Consider the following 22,425-nt stretch of genomic DNA (forward strand, 5'->3'; position numbering starts at 1 on the left):
CATAGCACTCCCATCCATACTAAAAACATTACTTCTCATATTTCCACCCATCGTATTCCCATCCATCGTATCCCTATCCATAGTATTCCTATCCAACGTATTTCCATTCTCACTTCCATTCCCATCAATACCCAAATCTCTAATCCCTCCCACGACCAAATCCATTTCAAGACTCTTATCACCACTAAAAGTTCTTACGCCGAAACCTCTTCCCCTTCTAGAAGGTTGACCTAGTGTAGCTAATAATTCCGGTTCTTCTTCTGAGGAAATGAGAACTTCTTTTTCATGAGCATTTTGATAATCTTGTTCAGCTTGTTGATACTCCTGCGGATATTCCTGCGGATATTCCCGCGGATATTCATTCGCTAGCTCATGTCTCAATTCCTGATCATGATCGTCTTCGACATCTTTCCCTTTAACGCGTTCGGGACTCACACTCGCGGCTTTGAATCGTCTCCAATATTCCCTCTCTTCTTCTTCGTCATAGGATTCGTCATCTTCATATCCTTCTTCGCTATCCATTGGTTCTTCTTCATGATCCGTTTCCACATGTTTTATATTTCCTAACACACCTGATAATTCATCCTCATCATCCGCTAAATCATCATCGATAACCATAGGGTAACTTCCACTTTGAGGTCTATTTGCCCTCAAACTATGCCCCTCATCTTCACTATCCCATTCATGGATATTCCTCTCACTCATCGGTCTTGAAGTTTTCTTGGCAAGACGCGGAATATCTTTCTCTCTTCTCGTTGAAACCTTAGTCCATATAGGTTTTTCAACATTTGGTAATCCAATTCTCTCACACTTCAACGAATTTGCCATATCAAGGACGCTAATCCACAGTGGACATATATATCCAACACTTTTTCGTTGACTCCACGCAAGTACACTACCTGCAACTCTACCACTATTATTCCCAGGGCCCACACTAATATCATCACCTCGTTCGAGAACCCATGCACCACTATCACCTGGAACACCTATTTTACCTGCGACTTGCCAACTCATAGATGGAGTTTTCCGCCCATAAATTTTAAGAATGGACATAGAAGGAAGAATTCGTCCAGTTTGTGTACCACTAGTTCTAGCTGTACATTTAACAGGTAAATCTGGAAGTTCCGTTAATGGAACTACGCCTGTTGGTTGTGTTGTCAAAGATATTGAGGAAGTAAAATCAGGTAGACGATGTTCTTCAAACTCAAAAAGACACCAATCAATCTCATGAGTGATATCATCATGAGTCAATCGTCTAATTCCTGAACTTGCATAGACATTTCCTAGTAAACATGAATCTAAATGATCCTCATCTCTAGTTTCTGGATCAGGATAGAAATCTGGATCGATGTCATCGATAGCTGGTTGGGTGATTGGATAATTGTGAACATTCGACGAAGAAACTGGAATAGCAGGAATATCTCCTGGTTCTAAAGTTGGAAATTCGGCATCAGAATCATCTTCATCTTCTGATGCATAAGGTGAGGAATCGGAATCAAATGATGAACCTGAAGATGAATAATCTGTGAAGCTATAATTATATTCTTCGTCACCACTAGAGTAGTAGGAGGTCTCTGAATGCGTTAGGTCTGGCATTTCAAGGTATTGAGGAAGTGCTTGAGGACGTGCTGATGATCGAAGAATTGGTTTTGTTGGTTGAAGTGGCTCATCTTCGTCATCATCGGAAGGGTCGTCTAACATATGATGAACAGACATTCCATACGGTTTGTCATCAATCGTGACGAGTCCTCCAAATGATACTGGCGGAAGATGATGATCATTTATATATGCTCCCATACTAGCACCATTCTTGGGACGTTCTTGATGTTGAGTATTCTTCGCTACAAGTTCATCACCATGCGCCATACTCCTTTTGACCCCATTATTTCTTGCTCTTACAACCTTTCCACGACATACTTTTAATCCATATGTAGCTTTATCATAAACAAGACTCTTCTTCAATATGCTTCTAACTTTACTGACACTTGTACAAATGACGAGAATGGTAGGTTTCGTTTTGGTAGATGATTCACCAACTGATTCGAGGGAAATTTCGACCGACTCGGGATATTTCTTGTAAAAACTTCGAAGGACGTGGTTGACATGTGGCATAATATTAGTATGCCAAAAATTGATATGTTCTTGACTAATGCGAATAGCCGGGAATGTCTTGAGCTTAGGTTTTGATTTTATAGGTTCGATTGCTAAGACAAAAATGGTTAGATTGTGACAGTGGTGAAGGGGCTATCAACTCACCAGAGGACTTCTTCTCTGTCCATTCAGCAGTAGCCTTTTGTGGGGTCTTTACACGTATAGGTTTCTCACCCCAATTGATTTCTGGTTCTTGTGGAGCACTAAAATCAATCTTTGCATCCCTTCGATCACGATATCCTTTGGTAGATGAAGATGGGGCTTCAATCTTCAAAGGTGTGGGTACCAGTGATGGCTCATCACTTCTTTCACTATCATCATCCGAAACATCATCGAGTGAACAACAAGTATTAAGTGCTTTTGATACACGCCAGAAGACTTTTTGATGCATAACATCTGGTCTTGCTTTTCGTGAAAGTTCTCCTTCGGGTGCACTTAAACATGCTTTCACCGCTTTGACATAAATATTTCCACATCGAGATGCAAGATGCTTGAGAACATCTGTAGGGTTTGAAGGCACTTGAGATGCTCTTGGGAAAAGTTCCGATAAAGAACTCCAGAGACCAATCTCAAGAAGAATCATGGCAAGACTGTACAAATCCAAAGATTTGCTTTCTTGGGATAGATTAGTATATCTGGTACTCCTCGGGTCGAGTGGATGCTTATACAACATGGTAGCTTGATCCAAACTTGGACCCAAATCTGTAGCAGTATCAGAAAACAAATCATAAGAACCAAGATACGACTGTCGCATATTAATCTGTGTTAAATCAAAGGCCCGTGGTGATGTAGGATGTTCAATGAAAAGGATATTGGAAGGAAGTAAGTTGCCATGAACTATTCCTTTGGAGTGTAAATCAAAGACGGCATTAGCTATATTGTAGGCTAATCTGTACTTGACCTCCAAACTTGGTTCGAATGCTGGACTTATTAGAAGCTCCGACAATGAGTTTATCGTGGGCATTTGTAGGGTGGGACTTTGAATGTCCATGGGTCCAAAATTCGTTGGCAAGGCAAACAATAGACAAAATCTCGAATGCTCGGCATCTTCATAATATCCAATGAGACGAAGTAATCCAACAAGTAATCTGTCAGAAGAGTAATATGCCTGTGAAAGTCCAGCAAAGAGTTTTTCGAATCGAGTCATGGATGGAGTGATTCCGGTAACGGAATATATAGGATCGTAAGGAGCATATTCGACAAGAACAGGTATCGGGTCAGGAGGTTGACCGATGGCTTTTCTTAAATCCGAAGAATTAACAGACCTTCTCATCAAGACTATCTGTCTCAACGTATTGTTCGACGTTGACCTCGATGTACCACGTGTAGCAATTATCTGATTCCCCGTCCAGATTAGAGTTGCTGGATCAATTTGTTGTGGTGCAGACATTCTTGTCGATTCAAATTGTCTTTCCTCAAAACTCGAAGATTGATCTTTTGAGCTTGAAACTTCCGAAGTCTGTAGACCGAGACCACTCCTTGCTGACTGTCTTGTCTTTGATAAATCATAAAGAGTATCAATAGACATGGTTAAATCTCGAATCAAATCCTCAAACCTCGTTTTATCCCATTGAATCAAAGCACTCTTTTCCGATTTTTCTGATGGTCTTTCGTCTGATGTCAACCTTTTGGAAGATTGCCATAATGGTTCAGCCTCAGCTAAAATCTCCTTAATTGTTGACATGACATTTCCGACGATTTCCGATAATCCTGCCTTTGATACTGATTCATCGATATCAGGTGATTGTGAAGGATCCGACCATTCCAACCCCCATGATACCAAACGACTTTGTTGGATGCGTAACTTGCGATGTAATAATTGAAGTTCATGATCTTCGACATTTCTCACAGGTTCTTTGATGAAGTCGTAAATATTCTTGGTGTCAGTATAAATTTTGGTTAATCGCCTTTGAAGAGGTATTGAAGGTGCAGTGTAGTATGGATCCATGATTACTGAGGTGGGAGTGGAGATGGGAGTGAGAGTGGTTGTAGTTGTAGATGTAGATGTAGTTGTAGATGTAGATGTAGTTGTAGATGTAGATGTAGATGTAGATGTAGTTGTAGATGTAGATGTAGTTGTAGATGTAGTTGTAGTTGTAGCTGCTGTGATAGTAGTTGTTGATGTGGTTATAGATATATTTGTTGAGGTAGTAGGTGTTGTGGTTGTGAATGTGGTTCAAATCATAGGCGACAAAAATGACAACAATGCCAGCAATTGCAATAGCAGTGGAGTAGCAACAAATCAAGCTGGGATGAGGATTAAAAGATGATACGAAGAGTAATAAGAATAATAGTAGCAGAAATAAAAGATGTAGTATATGGTAAGATTGTAAGATTCTATGTAGGTATGTATGAATCAAAAATTCATCATCCCAAAAAAAAAGAACAATCAAGTCAAAACAAATTGATAATCGACGGGTCCGATGAATAACTCAAATAATAAGGTTAAACCATGCAATGATTGATTAATCTAAAATGTACTGAGTAAAATCGATCAAGGGTTATCAAGGGTCTCTTTGGTCTCTTTTCTTCCAAAATGTAACCTATGAATCTTGAAGAATTGATAGAATTCGGATGCCTACAGATCCTCGCCTTTCCGAAGATTGTTGCCTGGAATGAAAATGGAAGATGATTGGATGAAATTGATTATGTAAGAAGCATGATCCAAAATGCGGCTAAAAGACACATTTTGGCGACATTGGCTTGCGTTGGTGGGAAAGAAAAGAGAAGAATCCCAGACGGGTGTTTGAGACTGATGTGAGTTATACGACTCATGTGCATGAATGAGAGAGCCAATCAAGAAAGAGATTTGGAATAATTGAGTCAATATATGGTGAATGAATGAAATGATGGGAGATCAAATTTTCCGATTCTTATCTTGGAGTGAGGTCGAGCCTATCTTGGCATTTATTTTGGCATAAGAATAATTGCTTGAGGCTCAGCTTTCACGTGAGCTGATGAGCTGCTTGGTGTAGGGCACCAGAATATTGGCCGTGGCTTGGCTTGGATTGTATTATATGCGTCGGAAGTATGATTTGTCAGTGATGATGATAGCTTTCCCCGGATTTTCATTCGCCGATCCTTTTGTAAGATCTTACTACTTCTTGTTTTGATGTTCTTCTATTATTCCTATTACTTCTCTTCCTCAAGTCCATCCATATATAAAATATATCTTCCTCAGGTACATATCTTGTCGCATTTGAGTTCGCATCCCCTTACCTATGTAATACTTTTCCTCTTCCTGTATTTTTCACATCTATCTACATCCACCTTCTCGTACACACCTCTTTCCACCACAAAAAGCAGTATTTCGAATCTCAAACCCAACACTCTCCTTTATCAAACATCAAAATGCTGAAGCCTAAGGGAGGCAAATAAATACAATTCCAAACCACATGGTCATGCACAATCACTCCAGCTAATATCTTCCATTTCTTCACCTCCTATATAACTATCCTAATAGCCAGGTAAGTAGGTAGCTAGCTACTCGGTAGATATTACTCAAAGCAAATAATCACCTAGCATACAGAATACAATACGTATAAATATTACCAAACCAAAATGATCCGATAGTAGCTACCACATCTCCATCTCCATCTCATCCGCATACAGGCTTTCCCACCGTGTAACAATCGCATGGACTCACCATATTCGGACATGATATCCACTCTACTTTTCCAACCCTATTACCTCCTCACATAGTACACAGTAAGTACATCAGCACTATACATTCATTATACCCATTCCACATCTCATTCCCGCCTCGCCTCGGATTAAAAAGTCGATTCTCCGATATGAAATGTAAGATATAAATGCTGCCTATTCCAAGAATTTTCTCTATATACCCAGCTAGTATTTACGCCGCAAGTCCCAGTTAATGCAGGGAAAGCGCCATAAGCTATGTTGGCTGAAACTTGGGTTGGGTAGGTAGGATAATTATGGAGTACTTGATGATTTTCATTTTGTGTACTTCGTTTTATTATAAGGTTGGCTAGCAGGTATTCTTAATGTCATCGCGTCGTTTGTCCATTCCTGATATAGGTAGTCAGCTTTTCAGATATTGTTCACTATCTTGTGAGATTATTTCATATAAGGTCACATAACAGTACTTAGATATATGGTTATAAGATCCATCAGATATCGCCGTTGTCATTTCATCGTCTGAGTGGCATCTAGAACTACCTACCTATACCTGCCTATACTATATAATCGAGCAGTATCATTTCCCAGCTAGCCAATAATTATAGGAATAAATATCATGACTTAGTTTTTTTTTTTTTTTAGTTTTTTTCAATTAATCAGGCTACAGTTAAAGTTAATTTGCATTCTCACGGATTTCTCGGATCTGATGATTGGATGATTTGATAATATGATGCGCAATCTCACATCTCTCTAATCTTACCTTACCACCAGGAAAACATATGAACATTGAGAACTAGAGTAAATCTATCAATATCAAGCCTACCTGATAGGATCCTCGCATTCAGTAACTAGGTACTGGATATATCATATCAAGCCCTTCATTTTTTGATACACGGATGAAATCAATATAAAGTAGACGAGATGCTTCATTTATCAGATCTACCACATGAATTATTTCTTCTATCGGGCGCAAGATATTTTGTAAGATCTTAGTATGAATAATAAATGATAACTAAAAGCATCCGCTGAGGGCCAGTTGAGGGATAGATATATTTTATAAGATTTTACAAAAACTGAGATTCTTTGGGGAATTATTTTGATTGGTGTGTGCTTATTTATATATATTTTATAAGATTATAAATAGTAATTAATATAAGTTCAAATAACGTGGTTTATCAGCGAGTCGCCACTATCAGCGAGTCGCCACTTTTTCACTTATTCAACCACTTTAAACTTATTTTAATCAACAATTATTGAATCAATTGATTTAAACTATTAAGAATCTAATAATCTAGGGTCTATTATATTATTAGAACAAGTTCTTGAATTGTGACCAGTCTTTCCACATTTACTACAGCATCGATTAGTAGATGATTCCCCATTGGAATTTCCCCTATTTTGACGCTCGTCGCGTCGAATCTGAATATCCACCTCTTGTTGTGATATTATATCTATAGCTTCCTGACCAGTAAGTACTCCTCCTTGATGTAATTGAGTTTTTTTAACGTGTCGACGTTTGCTTAATGCCTCATTTGCCTTCCGAAGCATACGAATCTCTGCACTTAAGAGTGTATTCTCATGAGCTAGTCGTTCTGTACCCTTAGCTAATGCAACTACAGTTTCGAATATAGGTGTAGGAGAGCTTGATTGATGTCGAGCAATTCGAGATTTCACTAAAGTTGATTGTAAAAGAGCTTCAGTTGGATTGTGAGGTGTTTGAGAGACCCAAGAGTTGGCAGATTCCAAAAGGATCGATGGAGGGGTAGGTGTGCGAATTCGAATATCTAATTTCGAAAGCACAGCTTGAGGATCAAATGGTATTAGTCCTGCTCCTCGAAAGCCAGCTTTCATATTCTGAATTGTAATCGATTGTTGATATGCAGCTTTGAAAGCTATAAAGAATTCAACCTTAGAAATATGATTGATATATGCCTTGATAAACTCATCAACTTGACAACTATATGAACGTTTGAGTACGCTAAAACATCCAACATCAAGTGGTTGAGTTAAATGACTTGAATGCGATGGTAACTTTACACATATAATGTCATTTGACTTGCAATATGATTGGAAAGGTATCGATTCATGACTTTCATGCCCATCCAATACTAACATTCGATATTTGCCCTTTCTTCGTTGACTAGTATATTTATCGAAGTGCTTTAACCATTCTAAACCTGTCTCATTATTCGTCCATCCATTAGAAGTAGGTTTAATAGCCCAATCCGCAGGAAAATCGGTTTCGGTATACCAATTGGAAAGATGAACTTGTCCTTGAACTATCAGAAATGGAGGTATAGTTTCACCCTCTCCATTACCACATATAATTGCCGTAGCCCATTCTCGATTGCCTGGTTGTATTGCCTTGTTTCTGCCATTTCTTTCAGAACTAATTACAACCATTCCAGGGCATATTATACCCATCATAAAGCCGGTTTCGTCGAAGTTGTAGAAATCGCAATCTTGAATACCATATTTCGCCCGCATATTCGATACCAATCCAAACCACTCTTCAATAAGCTTGGGATCTTCGCAAAGAGCTCTTTGAAAGTCATAAACACGACTAAAACGCGTCTTTAATTTTGTACAACGCTTTACGAATCGATGAGCCCAGAGCTTTCCAACTCTCTTCGCACCTCTTGATTCGAGAATATAATTCGCCATATCTTCTACACCACTTAATTTAGGTGCAAATCCTCTTTCATCCATATCGATAATATACTGAATAAGCACCTCTTCTTCTTTTTCAGTCAAATTAAGATTATTTGCTCGAGTTTCCATTCTGTGAATTCGACCGCCCATTCTATCTCGTAATGTTGATTGATTGATTGATTAAATTAACGTCTACACTGAGTCTATGACTATCTAAGACGGCTAGGAGCTTTGTAGGCTTCTAACAATAGTAAATGGAGGGTGGCTGGCCTTATTCGACCGTAGCTAATACAGGTTGGGGAGATTGAAAGCCTCAATCTTCTAATGTTTGAATGGGGGAAGTGAAAACTAATACTAGGGAACCAAGCCCGCCTTACAGATACTGTTGACCTCCTGGGATCTTGGCAGCATATGCATATATAGTACATATGCATATAAGGAGCAAACAAAACTCAACTTTTAATTCATTCTTTCCTTTTTGGTATACTGTTTGTTTGCTTTCAATATTTTGATTTCAAAGCACTTTAATTCCGAAGGCTGAATACCCAACCTATTCCTTCATTTTTTTGAATATATACTCGCAGCTTAACTGCTTAGCTAGAGAATCAATCAATTCAATCTGATACTCTTTCTAGTCTCAAGAAACCCAACAGTTATGAGCCCGGTGCTGACTTTCAATTAAACATCCTGCACAATACTTGATTCACATATACCGAAACTCTACGATACCTTCAAGTTTCACTCTTTTAAGAATTACCTTACGTAGTGTGGTTTCTATAAAACCCAAACCTCGATAATTCTGACTTTATTTCTTCAATATGACTACAGGCGATAATTCAACTAAAATCATCCTTTCCTCACCAGAGGATTGGAATAGTTGGATTCGAAATGTTCAGCGTATTGCAGAATCCGGCGGCATCAAATGCTGGGTATACCTTGATCCCACTACAACAGTTGTACCTATACCAGAGTTGCTAGATGAACCAGAGCTACCCACAGTTGATGAAAATGCTTCTGAGGCTGTTATTGATAGGGCTTTAAAGCAATATCAGATGCAACTAGAGAACTATCGTATCAAGAATACCAAATACGAGAAAATCAACAAGGCCATTTCAGAGGTTCTCAAGTACATACTTTCATCAATCAACCGCAATTGCGAAAAGTTTATTAGTACCACCAGTATCACAGCACCTCAAGTGCTTGCTGATTTACGCAAAAGGCTAGCACCAACTGATCGTGCGAGAGAGCTTACCGTCGTAGCACGATACAATTGTGTAAAGCAACCCTACAAATCCAATCAGGATATTTATGAATGGTTGAACGAATGGGAACTCATCTACACTGAGGCTAAAACTCTCAATCTGCCAGACGTCGATCGAAATCGAGCTGCGTTCGACTTTTCTACAGCCCTTATGAATCACAGCTCCTCTTGGGCAACTTCAACTCTGTTGGAGATCACCAAAAAGCTCAAGAATCAGCCTGAAGAAACGATTGATGTGTACGATTTAATCGAAGACTTTCGAAACTACACTCGACTCACACAGGCATCAACTACTTCAACCTCTTCTACGTCATTTGCAACCTATAAGGATGGGAATAAAGATAAAAAGGAAGGAGAGAGAACCTGTCTATGTGGCAAGAAACATCTATATGAAAAATGCTACTATCTATATTCGGATAATCGACCAAGGAACTGGAAACCAATCGATGCCGATATTGAATACTTCAAGAAGTTCTGGGGAAGGCAATCAACAAAACGAAGGAACTGGTTTGTTCGTAGACATGAAGGAACTAAAGAACTTCTCAAGCTAGCAAATCTCTCTTGGGATCCAGCATGGAAGGAAACATTGACTAATCCTTCAGAATCTGGAAAAGAGAAAGATAAGGATCTTGGGGCTTTTCTCACTAAACAAAGTCCTACCTACAACAATGCTAGCATCCTTCACAAATGGCTAATTGATAGCGGTTCCGATACCCATGTCACCAACTCTCTACACAACTTTGTTCTTGAAGAGTTTGGAAAGCCATCCGATATGATAAGCGCTGGAAGGGACCGATTCCAAATTGAAGCATTCGGTACTATCACTATGTTGATCAATACACCAACTGGGCCAGGGCAAATAACCTTAAAAAGAGTGGCGTACATCCCAGGGTTTCTTACAAACCTAGTCTCTCTAGCTTTACTCTCAAAGAAAGGTGTACATTGGAACACTGAACACCCAGATGTCCTTACAAAAGAAGGCATTGCATTTATTACTCTGAAGCAAACAGGAGACCATTGGACCCTCGATCCTATTATCCTTTCTCAGCATGCTTCGTTTGCCACCAAAAACCACACCAAATCAATATGCCGAAAGGTTACAACAACAGAGTTACATGATCTTCTAGGCCATCCTTCTCTCGAAGCCCTTCAGCACCTAGAATCAGCAACTACTGATATCATTATCGACAAAACGATTTCGACACCTTCCTTCTCTACCTGCAAAGTTTGTAATCTCTCGAAGGCTCAACAGATTATATCTCGTAATCCAAGGAAGGAGATGCCAGAGAACGGCCATGTCGGAGATCGATTGGCATGGGATCTGTTCGAGATGGATGAGGCTTATAATAATACCCGATATATCAGCCACTTCTGGTGTACGACACACAAAATACAATGGGTGTATGTTCTAACTAGGAAAACAGAGATGATCGATATTATGGATACTCAATTCTCTCTGATACAAACACAATTCGGCTCAAAGGTCCGATTCATACGCCTCGACGGTGAAACTACGTTAGGGGGCGACTTCAAGAGGATCACAGACAAACGTGGCATCATTGTCGAACGCACTCCACCAGATACACCAGCACAGAATGGCGCTGCAGAGAATGCTGGTAAAATGCTCATGGTCAGAGCAAGAGCCCTCCTCCTTTCAGCAAACCTACCACAAAACCTTTGGCCAGAAGCAATTAAAACAGCCGGTTATCTTGAAAACCGTACTCCAAAAAGAGCTCTTCAATGGAAAACACCATTTGAAAGTGCTACTGGCAATAAACCTTCGCTAGCACATCTACATCCATATGGGTGCTTGGCATATGTGCTCAACAAGCAGATTCCAAGACGTGCGAAGATGCAACCTCGTGCAAAACTGGGCTATCTTGTAGGGTATGATTCAACGAATATCTTCAGGATCTGGCTCCCTTCCATAAATCGCGTCATTCGAAGTAGGGATGTCAAATTTGATGAAACCCGGTATTATCGACCAGAAGATATAGATATTGGCTTTCTTATTAAGGATCAACTTCGGGATACTGCAGCTATTCACGAAAAGAGGGCAGAAGAGATAGAAATATCGAATCTGTTGAGTGAAGAATCAGATGAGAGTATTGGTGATATAATTGTAGTTGAAGGGCCATGGAACTTACAACACAATCGCTTAAACGAGCGACCAACGAATGAAAGCTCTTCAAACAAGACGGATGATGGTATTCCAACCAATGAGGGGGTTCCTCAAACTAACCCTCAATTGCCAACGCCTAGAGCAACCTTATCACCAGAAGCACTTACAAGACAATCTACTGGAGATGTTCCTATACCATCATTACCGGAGTCAGAACTCTCATCTTCCCCATCATCATCGTTAAGTCAACATGATATCATCACTACAACATCATCTCATAATACAGCACCTTTGGCAGAGCAAATACGTGCCGATATCGACGTATCCCATATAATTCAGGGTTCTAGACGTTCACAAAGGAAAGAACATCATGCTGCAGCACTTTCATCACTTCCTCAACTATCCAGCTACTTTGCAGCATTTGCTATCGGAAGGTCTAAATTACGAACTCCTAGATTACATCAAAATGATCTACCACCTCCACCTCGATTTTATCATGAGCTAGTACAGCATCCATATGCTAGAGAATTCCAAAAAGCATGTGAGGATGAGATCAACGCTCTGAAAGAACGTAAAACCTTCGAATACATCGATATATCTACAAGAGGACAAAAGCCTTTACCATTACTCTGGGTTTTCACTTATAAATTCGATCAAGATGGTTATCTCATCAAGTTCAAAGCAAGAATCTGTGCCAGAGGAGATCTTCAATCAACCGAAGAAGAGACATACGCTGCAACGCTAACTTCACAAATTTTTAGAGCTATGATGGCTATCGCTGCAGCTTTCGATCTTGAGATTCGACAATTTGACGTTTCCAATGCTTTTTTACATGCAACATTAAGGCAACCAATTATTTGCAAGTGCCCTGATGGCTTCGAAGTCCCAGGGAAAGTGATTTCCGTAAACCAAGCACTTTATGGCTTCCGAGAGTCTCCAGCATACTGGTATGAGGATCTGACCTACACGTTAACCGACTTTGGTCTGGATCCAGTTCCAGGAGCACCCTGTGTTTTCACCAATAGCTGGCTTACGGTTCTCTTCTATGTCGACGATATTATCGCAATTTGCAAGAAAGCTGATTTGCTACGATTAACCTTATTCGAAAACACCTTAAAATCAGCATACACCATCAAATCACTTGGAGATATACAGTTCTTCTTAGGGATTAGGGTACTACGAGATCGACAAAATCATCGTCTGTGGCTTTGCCAAGATAACTACATTTCAAAAATATCAACACGCTTCAATATCAAACCTAATCCTCAAGCCTGTTCTCCATTGCCAACAACAGCACTTACAAAGAATCCAGCAATTGCAACTCCGCAACAGGTTTTCGGCTACCAGCAGCGAGTTGGCAGCATTAACTACGCTGCTGTTGTGACTCGGGCTGATATTGCAAAAGCATCTTCAATACTATCAGAATTTCTTCGTAATCCATCCGCTACTCATATCAATGCAGCAGTACATACATTGCAATACCTTGAGAATACCAAATTCTATGCTATCATGTTCGATGGGAAGAAAGCAACAACTACCAGGAACTTTCAAATCTGGAGTGACGCCTCCCATGCTGACGATATCGATACAAGAGTTTCTTCAATGGGATATTGCCTCATACTCTTTGGAGGTTTGATCCACTTCAAAAGCACTAAGCTGAAGTCGGTGACTACTTCCAGCACACACTCTGAAATACTGGCTCTTTCCGTTACTGCTCGAGAGCTTATGTGGTGGATACGCTTCTTTAAGAATGTTGGTTTAGATCTCGAAGAAAAGGCTTCAATTTTCTGTGATAATCGCCAAACCATTCGACTTCTTCAGCATAGTACTCCTAGACTTGTTACAAAACTCCGGCATGTTGATATACACTCCTGTTGGCTTCGCCAGGAAGTGCAAGCAGGAAGGCTACAAGTCGAATGGGTTCCAACTACTGAAATGGTTGCAGATGGTTTCACTAAACCTCTACCACCACAGAAACACACTCATTTTATCAATCTTTTGGGAATGGTTGACATTCGGTCTCAGGTTCAGGAATAACCTCATTATTAACTAACTCGGTAATCCCTGAGGGGGCGTGTTGACCTCCTGGGATCTTGGCAGCATATGCATATATAGTACATATGCATATAAGGAGCAAACAAAACTCAACTTTTAATTCATTCTTTCCTTTTTGGTATACTGTTTGTTTGCTTTCAATATTTTGATTTCAAAGCACTTTAATTCCGAAGGCTGAATACCCAACCTATTCCTTCATTTTTTTGAATATATGCTCGCAGCTTAACTGCTTAGCTAGAGAATCAATCAATTCAATCTGATACTCTTTCTAGTCTCAAGAAACCCAACAGATACTCTCGTATTCAAGTAAGAGGAATAACAAATGAAATGTAATGAAATTTGACATTGGGGTGATTGCCCAAATTGACCAAATTGACCAAGTTGACCAAATTGACCAAATTGACCAAAATGACCAAATTGACCAAATTGACCAAATTGACCAAATTGGCCATAATTGATCAATTCAATCACAATCTTCCGGTCCACCCCCTTCTTCTCCGCCTTCTTCCTCTTCTTCTTCATGCATTCTATTGAGATGCCATGATCTGGTGGCTATTCTCGTTGCCTCGATAAATTCGAGGGTCTTGATGATTCCTGCTTTAGTATGAAGCAGATATTTCATAGTAGGTCGGACTATGGGGTTATCCTTATTGAGGGTTTTCCTTGCCATTTTATATAAAGGACAACTGAGCAGAAGATGATCAGGAGATTCCTTTCCCCCACATCTACAATTGTCATTAGAGGAGATACCGAATCGTTTCAAATAAGATTTGAAGTATCCGTGTCCAATTTTGAGTTGGAACAGAGCACAGATTGTGCTTCTTTTGATGTTTCCTGGAATTCTGATTTTTGAGCTGATCTTCCAGGGGTAGTTTCTTGAATATGTTGACGATGGTTGATGAAAGTTGTTAGTGTTAAGGATGGCTATCCAGTTCTCTGATTTCATTCTTTTTATATCCATTCCAATGGAGGCATAACTGGTTTCGTGAGATGAGGATGGTATTTTGGTCGCCTCTTTTGCAAGAGAATCAGCTAGCTCATTTCCTTGTACAGATGTATGTCCGGGGACCCAATTGAGAGAGATTTCGGCTCCTTTATTTTGAATAGCTTCCGCAGCTTTTATAGCTTTGATTTGGCATGATTGACCAGGTGAATCGGAGGGGGTTTTCAATCGGAATAATCCTGCTTGATTATCTGAGTATATCTTGAACTTGTTTCCTGGTTGAGCTATTGAATTTGCGTATTCGATCGCTTTAGTAACTCCTAGAAGCTCACCGTTATAGACAAGCTGATTCACGCCTATATTGATAGTCTCTTGATATGAGTTTCGGCCATTTGGTAAGATGACTACTATCCCGATCCCAACCCCTATTCCCTCTAGAGTGGATGAGGCATCAGTGTATATGGTAATGGTATTTTTGCATCTATATTTGAAAGCCAGATTGTGGATCATCGCAGCTTCTTCTTTTCCTAATTTGCTGATATTGACTCTATATGGAACTTCCTTCTTCCAAGGAGGGAAGTAGAAATGATGAATTCTTTCCAAAGTGAGGGGATCGAAGTCTTTCTGGATTGAGTTTTTGATCTTTTCGAGTTGAGTAGGTTTTAATTGCTTTCTTTGAGGGGTTGCAACTACATCTTGATTTTCCTTTTCTGTAGCCAGCTTTGTAGCTATTAAATTGACAGGATGAGAAGGGGAGATTTTCAATAATCTGAAGGCGTATTGTTTGATTCCAGCATTTAGCCTTACTTCTGGAGGGCACAATGCGGCTTCTATTTCCATTGGTTTTATTGGTGAGGTTTTGAATACTCCTAGGATTTTTCGAAGGGCGAGGTTTTGCAAGGATTGGAGGATTTTCTTGAATTGGTTTTGCCCTTTCCACCATAAAATTGAACCGTAGTCAGCTATGCTGGTGACGCATGCCATATAGAGCTGTCTCATTGCCTTGGGACTAAGGCCTTTTTCAGAATTAGCAAGTCTAGCCATTCGGTAGAATGAGGTTTTAGCCTGGGTAGCTCGGATTGTGACATGTTGTTTGAAACTGAGGCCAGGGTCGAACCATATGCCTAGCCATCTGACTAGTGTTGAGGGTTGAATTATCTCCTCGTTCGGAAGCTTGATTGAGGCTGTCTTCGTATCTTTGGATGTAGAGAAGTGTATTAGTTCCGTCTTCGCTAGATCAAATTGAATAGCATTTTCTTTGCCTAGAGCATATATCTGTTTAGTTGCTCTTTCGAGAGAGATGATGTTCTTTTTCCAGGATGTTGAAAATGTTGTTAAAGCTATATCATCTATATATGAGAGATATTTGATCGAATTTGCTGAGAATAGATCTCGAATATAAATTAAGAAGAGGATTGGCGAAATAGGGCTGCCTTGGGGGATCCCGGTATTGATCGGTTTGAAGGTTTCAATTTGGCCATCGAATGAGAGCTTGAGTAGCCTTTCCTTCAAAAAAGATGAGATCCAGGCGATTAGGCTGGTTGGGAGGTTTAGGTTCTTGCAGATATCTAATAATTTGTTCATAGATACATGATCAAAGGCGCCTTTAACATCCAGGAAGAGAGTTGAGGTTTTCTTCTTGGATCTTGAATTTCTTTCGATTTCGGTAGTGAGTAAGATTGCTGTGTCGATGGCTGATTTCTTTTGTCTTCCACCCATTTGAGAGTAATGAAGTAATTGCGTAGTCTCCGCTAAGTAGCTAAGCCTTTGAGCCAGAATTCTTTCACTTATCTTGCCAAGGCAATTTAGCAGGGCAATAACTCTATAAGCTTTTGGGGCCGAGTAGTCTGGTTTTGAAGGTTTCTTGAGAATCGCTCCAGTGGCTTGTTTCCAGCAAGAAGGATGGTAACCAAGGTTGATAAGATGACTGAATAGGGTGAAGAATGCTTTTGGTATTGCTTTGTACGCTTGAATAATGATATCTTGAGTGATCCCATCGGGGCCAGGGGTCTTTCCTTTGATTTTTGCAGAGCACGCGTTTAGGAGTTCGCTCTCTGTGAGATCAGGCCATTCCCATTTCTTAGATTGTTTATAGCTTTCCCAATTGGGCGGTGGGGTGAATGGAGGAGGAGGAAATAGGGTCGATCTAAATGCAGAGCATTTTCCCTCGAAAGAATTTTCTAGTTTAGAGGGATTGGATCGAATATTCGGGATTCGTTCGGTTTGTATATCTTTTGTGTATGACATTGCCTTGAATATGGATTGGGTATCCTCTTTTTCAAGGAACTCATTCCAATGGTTTTTCTTTGCTGTTTTAATAGCTTGGAAGTAATGATTCCTGGCTGACTGGTAGATTTTCTTGAACATATCGTCTTCCGGGCAAATCTTGGCGTTCTCAAATGCATTAGAGAGTCGTTTTCGAAGGGCTTTCAGCTCTGGGGACCACCAGGGTTTAGCTCTTTTTGTGGACTTGATTCTCGGTATACTGGTTTCAGCCGAATAAGTGATTATTCGGGTGAATTCTTTTGCAGCTTCATCCAATACTTGTATGTATTGGCTCTTGTCGAGAAGGGAATCAAGAGAGTTGGATTCTGAGGTAGCGATATTAAGGTATTCACTCGAATTTAAGGTGGTTGATATCGATATTTTCGATTTGAGGGTATTCGCGAATTTTTCCCAATCCGCAAGTTTTGTATTGAATCTTGCTGGCTGAGCTATATTCGTTGTACGGGATAAAGTGCCCTTTACTTCAAAGAGAATGCTTAAGTGATCTGATCCAAGATCCGGGAGGACTTGCCAATCAGTGATATAGGGAGATACTGAATCTGTGGCTAAAGTAAGGTCTAAGACACTTGGATTTGTCATATTTGTTCGATAAAAGGTGCTCGTGCCTGGTTCGTTAAATAGAATGAGATTGTGATCCTCAAACCATTCGGTGAGTAGGTCGGCATTTGAGCTTTTGTTAGAAGCATTCATCACATAATATACATACTATAAACCATAACTACTCACACAGATATATCAAAACTACTACTAAAATCCCAAGACCACAGATCATACTCCCCAATACCCTTATCCAGTCTGTATATAAACACTACATCCCCAGATATCACATCACTGCATCTTACCAGATATAAAGCTTTATCCAAACCAAATCCTCCCTAGGCGAAATAATCAACAATAAAGGCGCCGACACATATACAATCAAAATTAAAACCAGCATGAATTTGTCCAGTCGTGACGTTAGTCAAGCCGATTGTGTATATATATAATTATAAAGAGCAAGAACAGGAAAAAAGATACTAATAATTGACATAAAGTAGCGACAGAACCACAGCAATAACCGGAGCAGATAGATCATCGAAATATCTATGATGCAATATTAATTCATCATAGATATAAAGATTAACATTATCAATAGAAAAATACCTGCCAGCACTGTTAGTATTGCGGCGATTGGCGTCGCGCATTATGTTTGGAGTTCTAGTGTCCATTTTTTAATCCTCTTCATTGGAGATGTCTGTTTTATATCATTTCCCTGAGTCTTGAAGCTAAGAGCAAGTGTAATAAATGCTAATCTCATATCAAAGCTATCGTTGCAGTTTGTAGTATGATTATATCGACTCTGTCACTAAGAATTCGAAAGATATCGTTAAGAATTATAGCTATATGGTTCAGCTACCACATGTAGATACACAATCTTGTAGAGAAGACCATCCTTTCTTTGAGTATAAATAAAAACTCTCTTTCAATACGCAATGCTGGGCTTATAGTACCCGCTTGAGCTATGCTGCCTCGGCTATTGTAAGATTACTGGCGTCGCATACTAGATCAACGGAAATCCTCTGAGCTATACTGATAGAAGATGGATAGAGTTCGCAGACTTCATAGAAGAATTTCAACTTCTGGTCATCGAAGTCTAACTGTAGTGAAAAGGTGGTCCGTAAGTGGGTGGCTCGAAAGTAAGGTAATCTTAGTTGACTTATGGGTTTAATTAAAAAACTAATTGTATCTTGGAGCTGACAAAATGGAGAGGAAAGATGGAGATTTGCTAAGTTTAGGGAAGCGAAAAGGAGAATAGGTATGTATGAGGATACAAGTCCGAAGCTTTTCGTTGAAAGATTGTAAGGCCGATTTCAAGCCCGGATTTGGATTTTCTTAGAGATGTGTAGGTATTCATACATTCTTATTCGCCAGCTAGGGATAGAATAATCAGCCAGAGGTTTAATTTATGTTGTCAGCGGCAATAGAACGAAGCTCCTCAAGTTAAATTAATATTTGAATATATTTACCTAGATACCACAAATAGAATAGATGAAAGAGCACATGTGTCTCCTATTTCTGTTTTGACTTTTTGGAGAAGACATTCCAGAAATCCAATAAAGTGGTTGAAGTAAATAAATCAAAAAAAAAATTTAAAAAAATTAGTTCAACTAATTCAGAAATCTTACCAATTGGTAAAACGAGCGACTAAAAACCACCACAACACAACTGAAGCAAAACAAGCGCCCAAAATAACCTAATCCATTTCCCTCCACCATCCTATTCTCCCCCCTTCAAAACCCAGCACCTTCCAAAACCCCATTCCTACAAGCCTCCCACCTTCCAAAATCCTTCACCCACAAAGACCCGGCGCAACAACCGAATTACTCTTCCCATCTACACAATGAAAAATAGCATCAAAATCATCAATAATAAACCCAATACTACCAATCGTTCCAATAATACCACCAAGCAACGAACCCAGCGTTGGACCTACAGTTTGCAAAATCTCCGAAGCGACGACTTCGAATGAGAGTTTGGCGACGTTAGTCCAGGTACTGGGGAATGTGCATTTAGTGACTAGATTTTGTTGAGTCACGAGTTAGTGTCCGTTAAAAGTATTAATTTGGAGCAGATTTTCGACATGTATAAAAATAAGTAAAAGAGTATAAAAAGTAGAAACCCACTCATTCCCAATCCCCCATACGCACACCCCGCTTTATCCGTATACAAGCTCCCATCCGTCCTAAAAGCCGTAACTTGCACTGTACAAGCTACCCCGGGACTAACTCCCGAAGAAGTACTCAGATAACAACCAAAACTTGCATAATTGGCTTGGAAGGAAGAGACTGGAGATGCTAAATAGACGGATGTAATAGTAGAACCATTGACACCCACGGCGCATTGTTGACCGTTGATTTGTTGGAGAAGTGTACCGGTGCCGGTTTTACGGACGGCGCGGAAACCGGCGTAGGTGAGTTGGTTGTAATAGGTTAGGGGGGCGTTGGATGTGAGACCTGGGAGGCCGGTGATGGGAATACTTTCGTACTGTGGATGGGGAAAGTGTTAGAGATATTTTAGAAGGGAATAGAGTGGATTGAACAGAGGGGTACAGGATGGTAGGTTCGTACATCACTAAGGACTTCTCCAAGACTTCTAACTATCAGCTCGGAGTCTGCAGCACGAGGAACTACTGCGGGAATGCCTTCATACTGAAAGATGTTAGTTTGGATGACAAAGATTGTTGGGAATGTTGTGGCCGTTACATTGAGTTTGAGTTGTGTGGTACGCTTCACAATCTCGGTGGGAACTGCAGAAACCAGAAATGCACTCAGAAGTAGTGAGAGGAAAGATGTTTCCTTGAACATCATTTTGAAGAAATTGACGATCGAATATTGAATAGGAACTGGTAACAAAAAATGCTAATTCTCAAGAAAAGAGCTTCTTCATAAAGTGAATGTTATGGAAAAGGATACTGACTGAGTTGGAAACAGACAAGAGGACGGCTACCCCTTTTATGTATTCACTCCACTCAGACGCCCTTAAATACTATTGTATTTCGATCTGATTGCCATTTCTACAAGATATCGAGTTCTAGTTAGTGTGAATAAGCCCCAGAAACTCGCAGAACTGTGATCTCTGTTCCTATAGGATGGGAAAAGCCCCCAGAGGTAGCTGAGTAACAGGATTCAGATAATTCATTAAAGACGCATAAGGAGAATTCATAGAACAACGCATTGATCAATTTTAAAACCTTCAATAAGTAGAGATTATTGGTTCAAAAAGGCCTATCCAAGAAAATGGGAAACGGGATATAGACGAAATATGCATGAAAGTTTTATAATGGAAATTGATAGTGTCTCTTGATAGAATGGGAAGATTATACTTCGGAGATTAAAACTTGTGTGATAGCTGACATGGCGGAGACTTCTCCTGTAAAACCGAAGAAGAAATGCACATCTGAGCCTTTGTGTTCAGAAATTTTGACTGAAATGTTCTAAAATGGTGACGACGTGGATGAGTGGCTATCATCTTGGCCACCCCGAATTATTGACGCATCTAGAATTCAAAGGCTCGGTCTAGTCAATCTCACAGCTCAACCTTCCCCTGAATGGATCCCTCGACAAATCCATTACCTCGACTTTCTTATTCCATCGACCGCCAATCTTTTCCAGGTATCTCAGCAGCCTTATCAACCGCCTCTGCAAATGTTTATTACCAATATAAAACTATCCCAAGCTATTATAGGTCCGATTCGAGTCCCAAGAGACTTTTGTGGCTTTTGAGAATACTGAAAAGTAAGATCTATATGCTTGTTGTAGATGTGGCTGCATGTTGGTATTACCAAGCTGACTGATTATGCACGACAAAAGACGCCAGCAAGGGATATCTAATCAATCACCTTCGAGAGCTTTTCCGATGGATAGCACACCGATTGATTGGAAATGATTCTTATATGCTGAAATCAGACTGGAGTTTGTTTGTGTTCAGCTGGTTCTAGAATGCTGTGAAAAGTTCGCAGGTGCAGATTGCTGTGGGGGTGAATGCGAATTAGAACACGTGATAGACGGTTATTATCATTACCTGCCGCAATATTTGAACAACCTGAGATGATGTTACTAATACATTAGTTGAACGTTAGACGATTCTGTTCTTGAATTAGTGTAATTCTTAGAACAATAAGTTTGCTCATCGTAACTTCAGCATTTCCCGCATTATCCTCTCGAGAACGGGAATTAATTATGATGTCGTTTATGTGATGAAGAATCCATCATGCCTCTCGCAGCTGCAGATTGATTCCTACTGGTGAGTTATTATCCCCTACTTCCTCTGAAGCAGGGTGACTCTTAAGATGCTTTCGAGCTTACGAAATCGATGTGTGTGTACAGGATCGAAGTTAATTCAGATCTCGAATGAGCTACATGTGTATTTCATAGCTATTAACTTGATTTATTGACTAGATCGTAGGATGCGATGTTTGAGCCATAGATCAAAACTCGAAAACCTAGGGACTTCTGAAGAATAAAGAGGTCAAAGCGTTCTCATTTGGTGTTGGTGTGAAAGGTCTAAAATGGGTGACCACTCTTGTAGGAGGGATAATTATTGAGACAAAACAACCTTATTGATCAAAATTTTCCATCAGGCACGGAGGCTCTCCAAAATTTTGGGAATAGTAGCTTCGTCAAAAAAGAAGATGGAAAATTCTTCCTAGACTACCTCGTAATTGAAGGTGAATGAATGAAATAGCCAATGAATGAGTGAATGTACATGTGTCACGCTGGGTACTTTGGGCAAACTCGGCTCACCGGCTAAGAATATAACTCGGCTCCAATAGCA

General features: G+C 39.9%; 6 protein-coding genes across 6 annotated transcripts; 2 read left to right on the forward strand and 4 right to left on the reverse strand.

Annotated features, from left to right (window-relative positions):
* Positions 1–239: 239 nt before the first annotated feature.
* On the reverse strand, positions 240–4,099 carry SS1G_06408 (hypothetical protein; the record flags this gene model as incomplete). Its single annotated transcript, XM_001592119.1, has 3 exons — positions 240–260; positions 436–2,204; positions 2,257–4,099. 3 exons carry the CDS (start codon positions 4,097–4,099, stop codon positions 240–242), a joined length of 3,633 nt encoding a protein of 1,210 aa, XP_001592169.1.
* Positions 4,100–7,068: 2,969 nt separating this feature from the next.
* Positions 7,069–8,574, reverse strand: SS1G_06409 (hypothetical protein; the record flags this gene model as incomplete). The annotated part of the gene is made up of 2 exons (XM_001592120.1): positions 7,069–7,750; positions 7,907–8,574. 2 exons carry the CDS (start codon positions 8,572–8,574, stop codon positions 7,069–7,071), a joined length of 1,350 nt encoding a protein of 449 aa, XP_001592170.1.
* A 689-nt stretch (positions 8,575–9,263) lies between these two features.
* SS1G_06410 (hypothetical protein) lies at positions 9,264–13,865 on the forward strand (the record flags this gene model as incomplete). The annotated part of the gene is made up of 1 exon (XM_001592121.1): positions 9,264–13,865. One exon carries the CDS (start codon positions 9,264–9,266, stop codon positions 13,863–13,865), a length of 4,602 nt encoding a protein of 1,533 aa, XP_001592171.1.
* Positions 13,866–14,346: 481 nt separating this feature from the next.
* SS1G_06411 (hypothetical protein) lies at positions 14,347–17,691 on the reverse strand (the record flags this gene model as incomplete). The annotated part of the gene is made up of 1 exon (XM_001592122.1): positions 14,347–17,691. The coding sequence occupies one exon, from the start codon at positions 17,689–17,691 to the stop codon at positions 14,347–14,349; it is 3,345 nt and encodes a 1,114-aa protein (XP_001592172.1).
* Positions 17,692–19,441: 1,750 nt separating this feature from the next.
* SS1G_06412 (hypothetical protein) lies at positions 19,442–20,459 on the reverse strand (the record flags this gene model as incomplete). The annotated part of the gene is made up of 4 exons (XM_001592123.1): positions 19,442–19,668; positions 19,776–20,136; positions 20,220–20,300; positions 20,355–20,459. 4 exons carry the CDS (start codon positions 20,457–20,459, stop codon positions 19,442–19,444), a joined length of 774 nt encoding a protein of 257 aa, XP_001592173.1.
* A 740-nt stretch (positions 20,460–21,199) lies between these two features.
* On the forward strand, positions 21,200–21,730 carry SS1G_06413 (predicted protein; the record flags this gene model as incomplete). Its single annotated transcript, XM_001592124.1, has 2 exons — positions 21,200–21,386; positions 21,720–21,730. The coding sequence occupies 2 exons, from the start codon at positions 21,200–21,202 to the stop codon at positions 21,728–21,730; spliced, it is 198 nt and encodes a 65-aa protein (XP_001592174.1).
* Positions 21,731–22,425: the final 695 nt, after the last annotated feature.

This window comes from Sclerotinia sclerotiorum, genomic scaffold, assembly GCF_000146945.2.
Source record: "Sclerotinia sclerotiorum 1980 UF-70 scaffold_8 genomic scaffold, whole genome shotgun sequence".
NCBI classification, from domain to species: domain Eukaryota; kingdom Fungi; phylum Ascomycota; class Leotiomycetes; order Helotiales; family Sclerotiniaceae; genus Sclerotinia; species Sclerotinia sclerotiorum.